The sequence below is a fragment of the Cervus elaphus genome, chromosome 1, assembly GCF_910594005.1.
Source record: "Cervus elaphus chromosome 1, mCerEla1.1, whole genome shotgun sequence".
Classification (NCBI taxonomy): Eukaryota; Metazoa; Chordata; class Mammalia; order Artiodactyla; family Cervidae; genus Cervus; species Cervus elaphus.
The window spans coordinates 55,226,843-55,244,413 of NC_057815.1; the positions used below are offsets into that span (position 1 = coordinate 55,226,843).

Below are 17,571 nucleotides of genomic sequence, written 5' to 3' on the forward strand. Positions count from 1 at the left end.
TCAAATGATAAAGAAATCTCGAAAGGGAGCATGAGGATTCTGTTCTTGGTATTTAAATAATCATTTGTTTTCATGACTCTTAGCCTCATTTCCCTACAGATCACAAGGATATGCAATTGGGGGGTTAAAAAAAAAAAACCCACTGATCGGAGGAGGAAAAGAAGCGCAATCCATGTTCAGTCCCCTTTAGAGACAGAGACATTCCTACGAGTATATAAATGAGCAGCTACACAGACAGTAACAATGAACCAGATAGGAACTGAGCTGGGGGGGACATGGGTGGTGGTAGGGGATATGAGAATTGGGGAAACCTCCAACAGTTCACCCTGTGCTCTCTGCCTTCCTCATTTGTGTGTTTTCTGAGTCAGCATTAGCTAAATTTTCCAGAAAGCCTTCCACAAAGTACAGCCTGGGCTTACAAGGACGTCACTCATTTCCCCCTAGTGACCTTGACAAGTCAGAAACTTGAAAGCAGGAAAATCCGGATGTCTCGGTTATGAAGCAGAGCAGTGGGGGCCCCACGTATTTCCAGAAGTCTCCAGCCACTGGTGATTATTGTCTGCCTTTGATACTACCAGTGCTCATCTGACCTGCTTCTCTGGCTCTGAAGGTGCTGGCACAATGGCCAAGTTCTTCAGTCTGGGGTTGCTTCTTGCCTTCATCTGGACCACAAGGCACCTGGTCCAAGGCTCTCTCCGCTCAGAAGGTAGGTTTCTTACTAGATGCCAGCCTGAGGCAAGGAAAGATGCTGCATATTTTCCTAAGTCTACTAAGTTCTTGATTGAATTTCTGGGGTGGGGGTGGCCCTCAGTGTCAACAGAAGATCTCATTGGTAGGACCGTTCTGGCAGAAATGTTTTCACCATATTGTCAGCTTCACCAAAATGATTGTCACTTACCTTTATGTTATCTTGACTTTTATTTTTGGCTATGGGATATTTTTAATGAAAATATTTTGACACAATGAAGAGAGATCACTTGATTTAAAAAGTGCTTCATTGAAGGAGCAAAGAATGATTGTGAAAAATTTTAAGCAATCGTGAAGCCTGAGAAATAGTTAACTTTCACAGAATATTGGCCTGCTTTATGTCTTTGGAAGTGTCAATGTGATTGTTTTGATTTTAGTTTTACTACACTATCATGGGATGCATACATTTTTAATATGTAGTAAACAGCGAATTAACTGAAAAAAAAAACTGAAAAAAATACAGGTTTGAAAATTAGCTATCAGCTCCCTACCAAAGGAATGACTTAAATGATTTCTGGGCTTTTGAGATGCCTAACTGGTAACTTCACTCTGCACTGTAGGCAAAAAAAATGTGACCACAAATCACTCATTACAGCTCTGGGTAAATGAAAATATAAGCACTTTAAAAGGAAAATTATGTGTTCCTCTGTTGGGAGATGCCCTGAAGTATAAAATATGTTGGGAACAGACATCCAGACTTGATTTAGATATTGTTGCATTCCATTTTATAAAGGTTAGAGTTATAGGATTGATTTTTTTTTCAAATGCCAGAATATGTTACTTTCAAATAAGTTTGAAATAAGTTTGTTGAAAGTAACAAACTTATTTGACATACCCCTGGGGAGACTCTTCACTTTTCCCCAAAATACTGCCATTACTACTCAAACTATTATGGAAATTTTTATTTGACCCTGATTCATCACACTCTTTGGACCATCCTCAATAATGGCAACATTTTCCTAAGGAAATTAAAATTTTGTAAACAACTGAAAGTTATCCAGAGTCATGATTAGGGAGGAGGTGCTTGATGAAGATAAGTGGATGGGAATGGGCACTAGTATTTTTGAGGGCCTATTTTTATATATTGTATATATAGTATGTAAAATATATATAAAAGAAATATATGTATATATATTTCTTAAGAATACATTTTATAGATGAAGGAACTGGCTCAGTGAGGCCAAGCAACTTGCCTAATGTCATAAAAGCAGTAAATAATAAAGCTTGGGTCTGAATTCAGCTCTGTCTGATTCCTAGGTATATACTCTTTCTACTACATTTGCAATTTTCTAAAAAAGCTTAAAGAAGGGGTTCCTGGAGGATCCCTTAGGTTCCAGCTCCCTGTTTTTGTCCTTACATAGGAAAACATAAAATCTACGAATATTTGTCGACTGCCCCCTTATGGACCCAGCCTCCACTAGGTACAAGTTATATATTTAAAAATTCTGACAAATATTCTGTAAAGATATAACCATCCCCCTTTTACAGCTGAGAATACTAACTTCCCCAAGGTTAGACAGCCAACTAACAAGAGAAGAAATGGTCAAAGCTAGGTCTATTGCCCAGAATAGGTCTATCATTACTCATAACAATAATATTTAGAGCAAAAATGATGTATGATGAGAGAGCATTAAGACCACTTTGCAGTGTAATTAACATGCCTTCTCTATAAGTATTCCCAAAGATGCTGCTATAAGCAAGCTTATGAGTTAAACGAGCCAAATTCCAGGACAAATGGTGTGTTGCAAGAGTTCAGTTCTAGGCTCTGTGTGTATCTTCTCCCCATTGCACAGTGAGAAGCAGAACAGTGTCCTAGTTAAGAACTGAGGTTTTCGTATCAATCACGGCTGGATGTGTGCCTCTGAACTTCCACCTAGCTGCTCTATATCCTTGGGTTGGGAAAGTTTCTTATCTCCCTGAACCTCAATTTTCTGTTAGAAGAGTCAGGGTTTGGCACAGACTGGCATCTACAGATGATAGAAGTTGGAATGAACATCGGCATTAGTATTAATATCAATGTTGGTGTAGGTATTAGCATTAGTGAACACAGTCATAAAAAACTGTTCTGCCACAAACACGTATAATGGGTGTTGGCTCTCTAGTCTCTCTTTTGGCAACAGTAGAGTCTGGAAACAAATAAGGTTATCCACAAATGCCATACATCATATTCATTTCCCTTCCCCCAGTCCCCTGCTCCACAGCAAGGTCTCCTGGAGTACTTAGAAAGGCTCTTTGCATGTTTGCAAGAAGAAACTTCCTTTAAACACCAACTTAGACAGTGGTCAAACATTTGACTAAGCATCCAATGCACAGATCTGTGTTTAAGCAATTACTCAGGAAATGCCCTTTCATGAACTTTCGAGGGTGAAGCCCAGTAGGAATAAAGTACCTGAATGCAATGCAACTTTGCAACTTCACACAGGTCTAATCCCAGAATCCAGAGAGAAGGGATCAACAGAACTCTCAGATTCATTCGATTTTGAGTAAGATATTATTCACATCTTAACTGTTCAACTGCCTCAGCTTCCCCAGGAAGATCAATCATTAGCAAACTAAAACTAAAGTGCTTTGAAGATGACATAATGAAACTATGTTATTATTTATTGAGCACCTACTATGTGACAGGCACTGTACTAAGCACTTTTATTTGAATTAATTCATTTAACTTTCACCACCCTATGCTGTGGGCTTCTCTTGTAGCTCAATTGGTAAAGAATCTGTCTGTAATCCAGGAGACCCGGGTTTGATTCCAGGGTTAGGGAGATCCCCTGGAGAAGGAAATGGCAACCCACTCCAGCATTCTTGCCTGGAGAATCCCATGGACAGGGGAGCCTGGTGGGCTACAGTCAATGGAGTCGCCAAGAGTCGGACACAACCTAGTGACTAAACCACCATCACCTTATACAGTAGATACTGTTGTTATTTCAGTTTTCTAAATACGGAAACTGAGGCTCAAAGAGATGAAGTAACTAGCCTAAATTCACAGAGCTGACAAGCAATCTAGATTAGATTCAAATCCAGGTCTGACTCTAAAACGCCACTTCCTTTATTTAGTTTCTCTGCCATGCAAGCTTTACTAGCTGACTCCTCCAGGAACTTCTGCGTAAGCCTGCCCCCCAATGGTCAGAGACGACCTGGGACTGAGAAAGTTCACATTCTATTATAACAAGTACAACATTTTTCAGCCCATCTCAGAAATAGTGCTGTCTCCAACCCACACTAGTTGGGAGTATTGCTATTATGTTTATGCAGAGCCCTGGATTTCATCTTTCTCAGTGTCTCAGACCCTTCATTTTATAGACTCCAAAAAGGTTTGCAGCAGCTGCATCCCCTAGACTTGCCCTTGCCCAGGAACTAGTAGCCAAAGTCTCCATGTAATGAACAAGGCACCTGAACTCAGTGAGGTGGGGATGGACTTGGACCCGGTGAGAGACACAGCATGGATCCAGGCGAGCACCTACCTGCCTTATCTGTGTCCTGTTATTTCTGAACTTCAATCCCAGCTGCCGTGTTGACAGTGAGGCTCTACCCAGAAGGAGAGCCCGAGGGCTGAGACAAAGACAGCAGCCCACTGAGGGGCTTTGTGATTCCTTTGCAGAACTTATCGTCTCAGGACCGTGCAGAATCATGGGGGTCACCCTTGTGACCAAAAAGACACAGCCGCTTCTGAATTTCACAGAAGCCCAGGAGGCCTGTAGGCTCATGGGACTCACTTTGGCCAGCCAAGACCAGGTTGAAGAAGCACGGAAATTTGGCTTTGAGACCTGCAGGTGAGAAACAGACGCACAAACACTGTGGGAGGTTTGGTGGCTCTGTGATCTTGTTCAGCAACAAGAGATCTGTGTATCCATTCAATTCATGTGTATTCTGTTACAGCTATGGATGGGTTAAAAATCAGTTCGTGGTCATCCCTCGAATTATCTCCAACCCCAAGTGTGGGAAGAGCGGGGTGGGCGTCGTGATTTGGAGAAGTTCACTCAGCAGTAGGCACAGGGCCTACTGTCACAACTCATCTGGTGAGTTAGATCTGTGGTCTCTCCATGTGGTGTGTTTTGTCTGGATTTCAATAGCTCTATAACCAGGACATCTCCGGTAGCTCAGAGGTAAAGAATCTGCCTGCAAAGCAGGAGACGTGAGTTCAATCCCAAGGTCAGGAAGATCCCCTGGCAAAGGAAGTGGCAACTCACTCCAGTATTTTTTCCTGGGAAATCCCATGGACAGAGGAGCCTGGCAGGCTACAGTCCATGGGGTCGAAAGAGTTGGACATGACTTAGCGACTAAACCACCACCACCATGACCAGTCTGAGAAGAGTAAGCCTGAGCATAAGCAGAAGCAGTCTCAGTGATGGCCACTGAATCCTCCCAAGACTGAATCTTTACAAGGCTAGAGGTGGCAGTGACCCCCTCAGAGGAAAAATTTAGGGGAAATATGACAGATTGGCAATATAGGGAGAGGGTACCCCTAGAGGCTCCATCCCCTCCTCTCATCGCATAAGATAAACAGGAAGAAGGGAAGGAAGCACCCATGGCCAAAGCAATATACTATTTATCTCACTAAACCTTGACAATGTCCATAGGAGGTATGCTTTATCATCCCTATTTTGCAAATGAAAAAGCTTAGGTTAGAGGATATAAGTACATTTGTCTAAGATTTCCTTACTATGAAGACTCACACACAGATCTCCTTCATTTATCCCACATTCCTTTACAGGAGTGGAAGTTCAAATGCTACAGTAGATGATTTTAAGAATAAGATCCAATTTTCATTTTACGAAGGAAGGAATTGAAGCTAGAAAATAGAACTGATTTGCTCATGGTCATCCCTTTAACCTTGGAAGATCTTGGCTGCCTTAGCCCAAGTGCTTTACCTAAGTAACTTCTCAGAAAGCTTTTGACTAAACACTTGTTCTCCTCTGTCTCATTTATTACTTTTCATACATATTCACAAATCTGACCTTCTAAAGGTCAGTGGCTCAGTGGTCATTCTCTAAGATCCAGGAGGTAAAATTCCACCAGCAATGTTCTGTTGCCCAAAGGCAGCAATTAGATCCAAGCGGTTCTATGAACTATGGGGCCTTGGCCTCAAAAAGTCTTGAGATTTTTCACTTCCCTTACTTCATAGATGAAATGACTATAGCTCAGAATGGAGGTTTGTCTTGTTCGAAGACTTACAGTGAGCTTCCAGCTATGTAAAGACTAAAACATAAGCTTTTTACCAACTTTTTTCACCATCCTCCTCTCCCCACCTCACCCACCTATCACTTTTGGTTGGGGAATTGGTGGTTTGTTTGCCTGCTTATATGACACCAATGCATGCCTGTCAGATGGCCTGGCCTTTCAAATGCCCGCCCTTCCTGACAGCTGTCAGCGTGACAAACAAACACCCAGTCCTCTGGACTAACTGAAAAGGAGTCCAGGTAGATGACTCAGGTTTGTATGTTTCCTCATGGTTTCATTTAACCTGTACTTCCATTCTCTATGCTTCCTATATACTTAAAGTTAAGTATAGAGGCTTGATTAGACACACGGTTACTAGTTTGGGCAAAAATACTTGATAGGTTAGATATTGTGTACTTTAGATCATATCCCAACAAAAGGCACTGAATGTCACTATATCCCAATATTAATATGCTAACTTTGATCATCTGAATAAGATGGTGACTGCTGGACCTCCCTAATGAACTCAGATTTGTTTTCCCTTTGGCAATGAGGAGGGAACCTCTAGTGTGATATTTTGGCACCATGCAAATACCCCCAATCATCTTTTATCTAATAGTTCAAGCAGACATTGATGATCCTTGCTGGAATCAGTTATATGCAGGACTACAAAATCTAAATACATTCTTCCTTCTTCATCTATTGGCTGGCATTCTTTGATAAAGAAGAATCTCTCTCTTTCACACACACACATATACACACACACATCTTCTCCCTTCCCCTAGTACTATAATGCATATAGTACTAATACTATAATCACATAGATGAATAGCATTTTACTTAGTCTGTGTGTTCCATATGTTGTCATCAATTTTACAGTTATTATTACTTTATTCTTTATGATGCTCAAATGGTCCCACATTTGGCAAGTGGAAACCCCTGCTACTTGACTTTTGTCATGCCATTAGTATTTGAGCAAGTCATTGCTTTCTGTCGTAATAACATGTCACAGGCTCACTTTGTGCTTCCTTTATCCTAGACATGAAATCAGCCATATATAGCTATTTCTCCAAGAGAACTTTTTAATAGAGGAGGTTAATTAGAAACCAAGATCTGCATTCAAGTTGTTCTAATTAACACTTTCATTTTCATTACTTCTCAGCCCTTTTTAGTGGGCAACTAGGAATATATATGTGTGTGTATACATATACATTGGCATCTTTTTTTCTCTTACATGGAAAATTATTGTTTTCAATAAATAATATATTTTCTTATCCTATAATATTTTCAAAATTATAAAAACAACATTATTAAGATAATAAACCTACTGAATGGAATTTACAGTTCATTTGTATTTCTTTTAGTCCTCACAAGGTATCTCTCTGAGAATGTACTGTCAGAGAATTATATATAAAAGTGACTTGAGAAAATTTGCTACCCTTTTAAAATAAATTAGGTTCACTTGCTTCTGTTTGCCATCTTTGTGAGGATCAGAGTTACCCTAGCCCTCATCTTGCCACTGACCTGGATTTATCTTACGCTTCTTTGTTTTTGTAACTTTCCTTTTTATTGCTGTCTTATAGGCTCTGAGGATCAGAGTAACCTGAAACCTGACTCCAAATGTTATCTTCTTATTGCTGTCTTTGTGAGCTTTGGGAATCAGATCAAGGAGCTTTTGATGCTTGGCATGCACCGTGTGTTTCGTGCTGTTCCCTCTGCCACAATGCCTATCCTCTCATCACCTAGCTGACTTGTATCCTTTATTCAAGTCTGAATAAAGACTTCCTTCTTCAGGAAGGCTTTCTGTACCCCTGATTCCTAATCTTTCCTCTTGGACACCAACCACACTGTGCTTAATAATCTAGCAAAGAATTTGGCATATTCTAGAGAAATTATATTTCCTGTTCGGAGGGAAGAGGACCCAGGTCCTATCACTTCCGGGTGAGACATACTGTGCCCTCAGCTGGTAAGGAACCAGATTGCTGTTGCTCCCTCACGTGGTAGCCTTCTTGCCTAACCTTAATGAACAGGGAGGCAATGGAAACCAATTCTTACAGAGCTTACAGATCATGTCATAGATTATGCGAGGCCCTGCACATTTACTGTCTCATCGCTCCGCGGTGAAGTCACACAAGGGTCACCACTACTTTCCAGGAGAAGTAACTTGTGCCTGAAGTGTGCTCAGCAGTGTCAGCAGTCACTAAGGACAGAGCCAGGACTTAAATCTTGGGCCTGGGGTGACTTCCTCATCACCTTTCCTGGTGATTACCAGGCCCAGGGTGGGTCCTTCACAAGAATATGTTTTCAAAGTTCCCCAGATGATTCTAATCTGCAGTCGGAGTTGAGAACCACTTCTCTAGCCAGGGTCTCTAAGACATAAGTTCTAGAATTCCAGGTACTCTGGATTCTCCTAGTTCTGTGCAATAACCTCTTTGTTGGCTCCTGAAAATTAAGTAAAAATGACCATGTTTACTCTGTCATCTCTATTTCATCCTCCACACACCTTCGCTGATGATCGTGTCACTCCTCTGCTCCATAGCTTTGGGTGGCTTCCCATCTGAGAATCTAATGTGAACTATGAAGACTTTTTTCACATAAAACTGGGTGTAGATGAGAACTTCTATATATCAGTTGGAAAGTTTGCTGACTCCAGTTGAAAATTTCTTCTCCTACAGAACAAATTCCAAATTCTTTACCATGGTAGTTTTAACTCTTAATACTCTGGCTCCCACCTATCTTCCCAGTCTCATCTCCTCCTTGCAGTCTTTCATGTTCCCAACATAGACACGCCCTGCACGCCAGCCACATTATGTGCCCTGTTATTTTCTGACATGCCTACACTTTCAAATATCTCTAATCTTGGGTCACGCTGTTTTGACTGACTGGGATATTCTATTCCCTCTTCCATATTAGAGGAGCTGGGGCTCTATCCTAACCATACTGGCCTTCTTATCATCAAACAGGCCAATATTATTCACTTTCTGGCCCTTAAACTTCCTGTTCTCTTTACTTAGAATGCTTTTGCCTGAGATCTTCAATGACTCACTACTTTTATCATTCAGGTTCCAGCTTAAGTATCTCCTCCCCAAGGAGACTTACTCTTATCACCTTATCCAAAGTATCTGTTCCCATTCCTGCCTCTTCCAGTTTGATCCTGCTTAATTATACTCTCAACAATTATCATCTTCTGAAATTTCTGGCTTATTTTGTGCTTTTTTATTATCTATATCCTTCTTTCCAATAACATATAAGACCCTTATGAGCAAGCACTTTGTCTTATTTGCACTATGTCCCTAGCACCTAGCATACAGTTGGAGCTCAATAAATATTTGTTGAATGAGCACATTAACCCTCCACATACTGTTCATACCATCTCATCTGTGAATCCCCAGTTATCTCCCCCTACTCTCATCAAAATACTTCTCTAGGAAACAGGAATCCCCTCTTATTTGATTCTGTATTCTCAGTTCCAAGCACAGTATATCATGCTCAGTATGCTTTTCCCCTTGATATTTAAAAATGTTCATTTTTTGAAGGAAGAACTTAGCACATGCTCAAGAATGGAAAATGTAGCTGAAAATCCAGGGCAGCGTTAGTGGTATAGTGGTGAGCAAAGCTGCCTTCCAAAGTCCAGGGTAGAGGTCAAGGATGATGCCTATTTGAATAGAGGTCTTTTCAAAGTAAAAATAGTATAAAACACTGACTGAATGCATGTGGGGTCAAAATGTTTTATCATATTCACCACAGACTTGGTTGGTAATTTTTACTTAATTTTAAAAAATAATAGAATAACTTTTCCTTTATGGCTAACATTCCAGCCAATGTTACCCACTCTCACAAATAACTAGGGATTTAAAAGAGATACAAATGCATGTTGGAATATATTGCATGTCTCTAACACTTACTGGCTACATGACTTTGGGCAAGGTATTCAATTTCTCTGAATCTCAGTTTCTCCTGTACAAATGAGGGTTTTTTAAAATTGTAAATGAATTACCATGGTTGACTCAAGAGTAAGATATTCATCAAATGCTAGTTTCCTCTCTATCACATTCAACAGATTGGAGAGAAAACCGACGTCCCTCCTCTGTTCCCCACTTCCTTTAAAAACATTTTTTTTTTCCAATGAACACAGAACAATCTGGTTTTAGTAGATCTTTGTCCTGAAGTGGTGTCATGTATGTATGTTTGGCCTCCCCATCTACTCCTTTCTTCATTTCACATTTCCTTCTTTCCTTTAATCATCAAATATTGAGCATGTACTATGTGCCAGGCATAGGGCACAGACCATGATGATCAAGACAGACAGGAGCCCTCTTCCAGGGAGCTCATGGTCCAGTGGGGAGCAGTATAGTGAGAATCATGACAAAGGAAATACCAGGAGGTACAAGACTGCAAGTCTAGGGATCCAGACTGGCCTTCAAGTCTGTCTAAGAAAGAGACAGTAAGTTTGAGACCTGAAGGACAAGGAAAAGTTTAATAAAAAGGGGCTTCTTATAGGTGAAGAAAGCATCCTGGTCAAAGACTTGAATATGAAAGAAAGCACATCAAAGAACTGAAGGAACTCCTTTAAGGCAAGGGGAATGAGAGAAAGACTGATCAAGTGAGGCAGGCCATGTCAGCAGGCGCCAGGTCATGAAGGACTTCATAGGCCGTGCAGTATAGTAAGGGAAGGATTCTAAAGAAGAAAGTGATATGATTACATTCACAGTTTTGTAAGACCATTCCAGTTACAGCATAAAGAGAATGGAGGAAAGTAAGACTGGAGGCAGACAGACCACTTAGGAGGCTATTTCAATACGTACTTCTTATTTTACTTTTCCCTCCCTGGACAGATACTTGGATTAACTCATGCCTTCCAGAAATTATCACCACTGATGATCCCTTATTCAACACCGAAACTGCAACATACACAACGAAAATGATGGTCACAACAAAAATGATAGTCAGTGACAGTACACACTCAGCATTGTCTACTGATGGTCCTGACTATGTTACAACGACTGTGGCTCCCCCTCTGGCATCCACTTCTACTCCACGGAAAAGAAAATTAATTTGCATAACAGAAGCTTTTATGGAAACTAGCACCATAGCTACAGAAAGAGAATCAGATATTCAAAATAGACCAGCCTTCAAGAATGAAGCTGTTGGGTTTGGAGGTAAAAACTTTCTGTCTATATTGTGTGTGTGTGTGTGTGTGTGTATAATAGACAATACATAGAAACTAGCCTGTATCCAGATTGGGCACTCAGGACCTGACAAATGTTAATACAAATAAAAGCTTAATGCAAATTCAAATTTCATATAGTCATAGAACTTGAGGTCTGTAGAGAACCTTAATGATTAAACTAAAAACCATGAGTCTAAAGGGAATCCCTGATGACTCAGCAATAGAGAATCTGCCTGCATTGCAGTAGATGCAAGTTTGATTCCTGGGCCAGGAAGATCCCCTGGTGAAGGAAATGGTAACCCACTTCAGTACTCTTGCCTGGAAAATTCCATGGACAGAGGAGCCTGAGGGGCTAAAGTCCATAGGGTCGCAAAGAGTCGGACACAACTTAGTGACTAAACCACCACCACCATGAGTCTAAAATAGATTCACTTTTCAGGAGCTTGGAATAAAATTCTAGTGACAATGGCAAAACACTTTTCTAGGAAGTATATATATCACTTAAGTCTTCAGGGAATTGTATTGTATGAGATATCCAGATATCAATGATTTTGAGAAAAACAAAAGGACTCCAAATATGACGAAGTTTTAGGAGGGCCTTAACCAATTATTTTTCTTATTATACATGTACAAGAATGATATGTAATAAATATCTACATTTAAAGAAATAAAATAAGATAGCTTGACTTTTAAAATATAAAAACTTTTCAGAATAAATTACTATCTATTCATATGCAGACGGAGAAGGCAATGGCACCCCACTCCAGTACTCTTGCCTGGAAAATCCCATGGACGGAGGAGCCTGGTAGGCTGCAGTCCATGGGGTCTCGAAGAGTCAGACATGACTAAGTGACTTCATTTTCACTTTTCACTTTTATGCATTGGAGAAGGAAATGGCAACCCACTCCAGTGTTCTTGCCTGGAAAATCCCAGGGATGGGGTCACACAGAGTTGGGCACGACTGAAGTGACTTAGCAGTACAGTAGCATTCATATGCAGAAGTTTTAAAAATATATCTAGACACCTTAAATCCCTATGACCAGTAAGTTGTTTTTCCTATTTAAAAGGAAGGGTCTTGCACTTAATTTGCTCCAAACTCATTGTCTTCAAGGCCACAGACGGGAAACGGATTCTGTCATATTGCAACTAACAGAGTAGAGAGTGTGAGAGGCAAGACCAAGGATTCTATAGGCAAGAAGGAAAGAAGTACATGTGAGCCTAACACCCTAAGTGGCCCCTGTGTGGTCACAGAGAAGGCTCTTCCCCTGCCTGTCTCTGGTCTCCATCATGTGTAAAGATGAATCGTTAGAAGACCAGCCCGCAGCAATGTCTGTGTGAAGGACCGACAGGCCCTGTCTCTGTCTCCCTCAGGTGTTCCCACAGCCCTGCTGGTTCTCGCGCTCCTCTTCTTTGCTGCTGCAGCTGGCCTCGCAGTTTGCTACGTCAAAAGGTGGGGTTGTTGGTGCATGGTCAGTCTCCTCATTTTTGTCGCATCTCTATCTTGTGTTTATCCAGGGTCGTTATTAGCATTTCCCTTTTCCAAATGGAGAGGGCAGTCCTCTTACACTGTAAACGTTCTCCCTCACCTCACTGGTCCTCCCTACCACACAAACTTCCCTACTATTTCAGCATATGAATGGTATCCAGCTTGAAGATATAGATCAACAGCTGTCCCTTTGAATATCAAGAAATCAAAAGAAAAGATTGGCATCTAGAAGGAAATGGATATGCTTTCTTTGATTTTCAGTTCTTTGCTTTTGACGAGAGGGTTTTAAGACCAGGCTAAAGTTTGGCCTGTGAACCTACCATTGCATCTAAATGAATCCATTCAGGTCAGGATAGGTGAAGGTATTTGAGCATGCATGCATGTGTCAGCATCTCTCTGAAATAAAGGAACGCAGTGTACTTTGCCAGTATAGGTCTTTACAAAGTGTTATCTGTTGTTCTATGTGTTATATAGAAGTCTCTCATTTTAATTTTGTGTTTATGCCTACAGGTATGTGAAGGCATTCCCTTTTACAAATAAGAACCAGCAGAAGGAAATGATAGAAACTAAAGTAGTAAAAGAGGAGAAGGCCGATGATAGCAACCCTAATGAGGAATCAAAGAAAATGAATAAAAAACCAGAGGAGCCCAAGAGTCCACCCAAAACCACAGTGCGATGCCTGGAAGCTGAAGTTTAGACAAGCAAAAAGTGAGAGGACACACTTCAGGCTTATTTCCTTCCTGATACACATCCTGGTCCCAGATGGGGAGCCTAAAAGGAACAGAGAACCAAGCAAGCAAGTTTACCCTTGGTTCCTGACTAGAGTCAACTCAGGGCTACCTTTCAACTCTGGAGTACACCAAAGGGAATTCCCTTTTTCTTACAGTCCTTTCTGGATCCTACCCTCCTACCTCCAAAGCTTCCTACAACCTTTCTAGCCTGGTTATGTCCTAATGATATCCCAGTGGGAGAAAGGAACTTGTGCAAAACACCAGGACCTAAACAGCTAAGCAGAACATGTTTGCCAAGTGGCCTTTATGCTGCCTGAGAATAGGTGAGTTGAGAGTCAAGAAACCATTGAGATCAAGGCTTTGTCTGTTGATTGACTCTACAACCCAGATCCTTTCTTCATCTCTGGAAAGGAAACACTTTTTACCACCTGGCATGTTCTTCTGAGCCAGGCGAGAGTGAAAGAAGGAAGGAAAAGTTTAGTAACTAAAAGACATAGATTCCCATGATGTGAGACCTAATCTCTGTAAAGCCAAAATAAATAGAGAAAAAGAACAGGCTGGGGATATGAGAGTATTTGTCAGTAGGGACTATAAATACAGACAGAGCAAATGTTCATCTCTGAATAATTTGAATTGAAATCACTTATCAGAAGCTACACACACTTACTTTTCTCTCTTGAGCTGCTGCTATTTTCTCTAGAAGACTATACTATTACAAGAACCTGCCCCCCCCAAAAAAACCTCTTACAAAGTTCTATTTTAATCCAAATTACAGAAATTATTAGTGAATAAAATTACTGTGTTAAAAAGCAGCAAAGTTTAATAAACATTTGCTGAATGCCTACTCTATGTCAGGTGCTGTGCAAGTTCTTACATCCCATAATTGTATATTATTCATCAAAATTTTCATGTAGTAGAATACATGAAGATAATTTTTTCACTGTTAATATCCCAGCTTGTCTACTTCCAAAACCCAATTATTTTTTTCAGAGACTAACCTACTCATTATTTTCTCATTAATATGACAACCATTATAGCCTTAATTTATTATTAACATACCTAAAAAATACATCATTACCTCTATACGCTTTTTAGATGTCACTACCAAATGTATTGCTAGCTCTCCTTCCAGCAAAAGAAGCCTGGGAGGTGCAGAAATAATTGTGCTGAAAAAATAAAAGCATTTATAAAGTTTCTTTGCTCTCTTATTTACACTGAGGCTTTACAACTTCCTTGCAATGAAGTAACCTGTTGTCCGCAAAGAGTCGGATATGACTGAGCGACTGAACTGAACTGAACCTGTTGTTTGCAAAAGTAAACAACTTTGGTTGTTGAAATATATTGGCAAGGCCAATAGAACATACGTCACCGTGTGGGACTTTACTTGCTTCAGATGGGCTTATTTTAAGTAGGTCAATTATACACATATAAATTAGTCCTTTACTTAGTATTCAGGTCCTATATTCCAATATGTTTCAGAGTTCACAGGAAACTGGGGACTCAGGACCTCTCATTTGTCCTGTCTCCCTAACTTTCTCTCTACATGTATACATAGTCTTTCTCTCTCAGACTGCTGCTATCTTCTTCCCCTCATTGCTAAGTGCACAATTCCATGATCCTTTCAGCTCAGAGGCCATAACCTGTTGGCATAGTCTTTTATGGTTGGCCCACGAAGTATTCTCTTAAAATTAGGTTTAATTGCCAAGAGTTAAACATCAAGAGATTTCATATTTATACTTCTGTTCCCTCGAAAACAAGCAAGATCTGGAGCTAGAGAATGCTTACTGCCTCACAGTTTCTATAGTTGCTGATCCTGAGCTGTGGCTGCTCCCTTAAGTGGACGGTGCTCTCTGCACCTCACCACAGTCCTCACCATTCCCGACTGCAACCTCACACCAAAGTAAAGGAGCCATTTCCTATGAATCTTATCGTACTGTTGCCTTTTGTTTTTCACACCCAGTCCATTTCATTCATTGACAACATGCCTGGCTGGCCCTGAGGTCTATGAATTTAAAACCCTGGTTTGTCAGTCCTTAAGCTTAATCATGGAGAAGGACATGGCAACCCACTCCAGTATTCCTGCCTGGGAAATCCCTTGGACAGAGGAACCTGGCGGGCTGTTGAAGAGTCAGACACAACTTAGTGAATAAACAACAATAACAACAAAGTTTAATCAACCTCAACCAGTTCACAAGAAGTGAAGAAGAAAAGGGGGAAAAAGCCTCGGCGGGGGGGGGGGGGTCTTCCATCTGTGGGGTTTAGCTGGAAAAGAATCAGCTCATCTACACCAGGTCTTCCATCCATGGGTACCTACCGCACTTGCTGTTTTAGTTGCTAAGTCATGTCCAACTCTTTGCAATCTCATGGACTGTAGCCCACCAGGCTCCTCTGTCCATAGGATTTCCCAGGCAACAATACTAGAGTGGGTTGCCATTTCCTTCTCCAGTGTCAGGAAGCATTTAACAAGAGGCTTCCTGTGTGCTGTTTTGGATCTGTCAGGAACCCTCTGGCCCTTATAGATTCCTGAATATTCAGGAATTAAGAGGAAAGGCACGCTTTTCCCAGGGCTGAGGAATCCAGGCATTTCTCATTACAGTGATAAGTACCCTCTTCCTTTTTTGAGCCAAATGGTAAAAGGTGATTGTTTGCAACTCTCTCTCTGATAGGGATTATCTTATGTTTTGTAAGTCTGGAATTTTAATCTTTGTCTTTGCTGAGAATAACCACCTTGTAAGACAGTATATATGCCCACCCCATGTTGATTAAAACACTTTTGCTCCATCAGAGCTTTGGTCCCCGTGTCTTTCTTTCTTTCTATTTTTTCTCTCTCTTACTCTCCAGGCCACCAGGTTCCGGTCCATTAAAGGACCAACAAGCGCTATCAGCCTTTCTCTGTCTTACTTTCTTATCATTGACTCCGGACCACCAGGTTCCGGTCCATTAAAGGACCCACACTCCAGGGGATCTTCTCAACCCAGGGACTCGCATCTCCTGCTTGGCAGGCGAATTCTTGACCACTGAGCCACCAGGGCCCATATACCACATAGGATCTTGTATTAATTTAGACAAGGCTATGCCCTATTCAGGAGGAGGGAGGAGGAGAGACTAAAACTCTACACAGCCACATATAACTGCTAGTCCAAATGTCAATTGCAAAAATACTGGTGAAAATGTGTAACTTCCATCATTATGGAAGAAAGGAAATAAGAAAAGAAAGAAGGGAGGGAGGGAGGAAGGGAGGAAACTATCCTTTATTGAGCACCTACTAAGTGACGGTCATTTTCTCATGTTGTTCTATTTAATCACCACATCTTCCCTGAGAAGGATTATTACTGTCATTTCTTATTACTAGAAAGTTGGATTTTCAGAGGAGTTTAGTCACTTTTCTGAGATCACAGGCTTAGTTAAGTGGTGAAGGTAGGGTTCAATTCCAGGTCAGAATGACCACTGAACCCACACTCCTTCCCCTACAATGCCAGACTTCCCTTGCAAATGACAATGTAGGGATGTAAACCATTCCAATATGCAAGGTTGAAATCAGTCATTTGCCAAAAAACACAGAGGTGAAATAAGAAAAACAAGTCAGGATTCCTGTCCCAACTTCAGGGAATTTTTCTTAAAATCCATTGCAGTAACAAGGGGAAAAGAGAAGCATTAAAAGACTTTGAGAACTGCTCCTTCCTTGAAGCAGATACTGACCTCAGCAAAGACTTACCTGATTCATTTCACAGGATCAGAAAATGTAAGGCTCAGAAGGACTCAAGTTAAGCTTCTCTAAACTCTGTTTTCATAGTTAAAAAAAAAAAAAGAAAAAAATGGAGCCCAGTGTCACAACCAACTAGAAGTAGATCCTGGTCTAGAAGTTTCCTCTTTCCTAGTCAGATTCTCTTTATTTTCCACTGAACAAAGAGAGATTGGAAGATTGTGAGGGAGCATCCCAGGTCAGACATACAAGCCAACCTACCAAAGCCAGTTTTAGAAAGAGGCCAGTAGATAGCCATGTGATTACATTTGCAGGTGGTGCAAAGGATTTCCCTGCCCAGAAATGACTTCTCCATGTCTGTCTCACAGGCTCAAATACTATAGATGCATTCCTTTGGACAAAGTTACTCTGTCTTGGGAAGGAGTCCTCTGTAAAACTGCATGCTTATAAACTCCAGGCCAACTGTCAGATATTAACATGCTAATGTGGGTCCACTGAAGATAAGCTGATTTCCAAGCGTAGAAAACTGGAGTAAAGCAGATGGCTTGAGACCTAGCACATGTTTACATGTAGTGGG

At 41.0% G+C, this 17,571-nt stretch overlaps 1 protein-coding gene across 1 annotated transcript; it reads left to right on the forward strand.

The window, feature by feature from the left end:
- Nucleotides 1-320: 320 nt before the first annotated feature.
- On the forward strand, nt 321-14,485 carry LYVE1 (lymphatic vessel endothelial hyaluronan receptor 1). Its single transcript, XM_043903213.1, has 6 exons — nt 321-706; nt 4,346-4,517; nt 4,624-4,763; nt 10,740-11,063; nt 12,446-12,524; nt 13,071-14,485. The coding sequence occupies exons 1-6, from the start codon at nt 622-624 to the stop codon at nt 13,255-13,257; spliced, it is 987 nt and encodes a 328-aa protein (XP_043759148.1). The 5' UTR covers nt 321-621; the 3' UTR covers nt 13,258-14,485.
- Nucleotides 14,486-17,571: the final 3,086 nt, after the last annotated feature.

Bases quoted from the DNA above. Each gene is read 5' to 3' on its own strand.
- LYVE1 (XM_043903213.1), top strand. From the start codon at position 622: ATGGCCAAGTTCTTCAGTCTGGGGTTGCTTCTTGCCTTCATCTGGACC. The intron at 4,764-10,739 runs GTGAGTTAGATC...CTCCCTGGACAG, and splicing joins CTACTGTCACAACTCATCTG to ATACTTGGATTAACTCATGC. The intron at 11,064-12,445 runs GTAAAAACTTTC...TGTCTCCCTCAG, and splicing joins TGAAGCTGTTGGGTTTGGAG to GTGTTCCCACAGCCCTGCTG.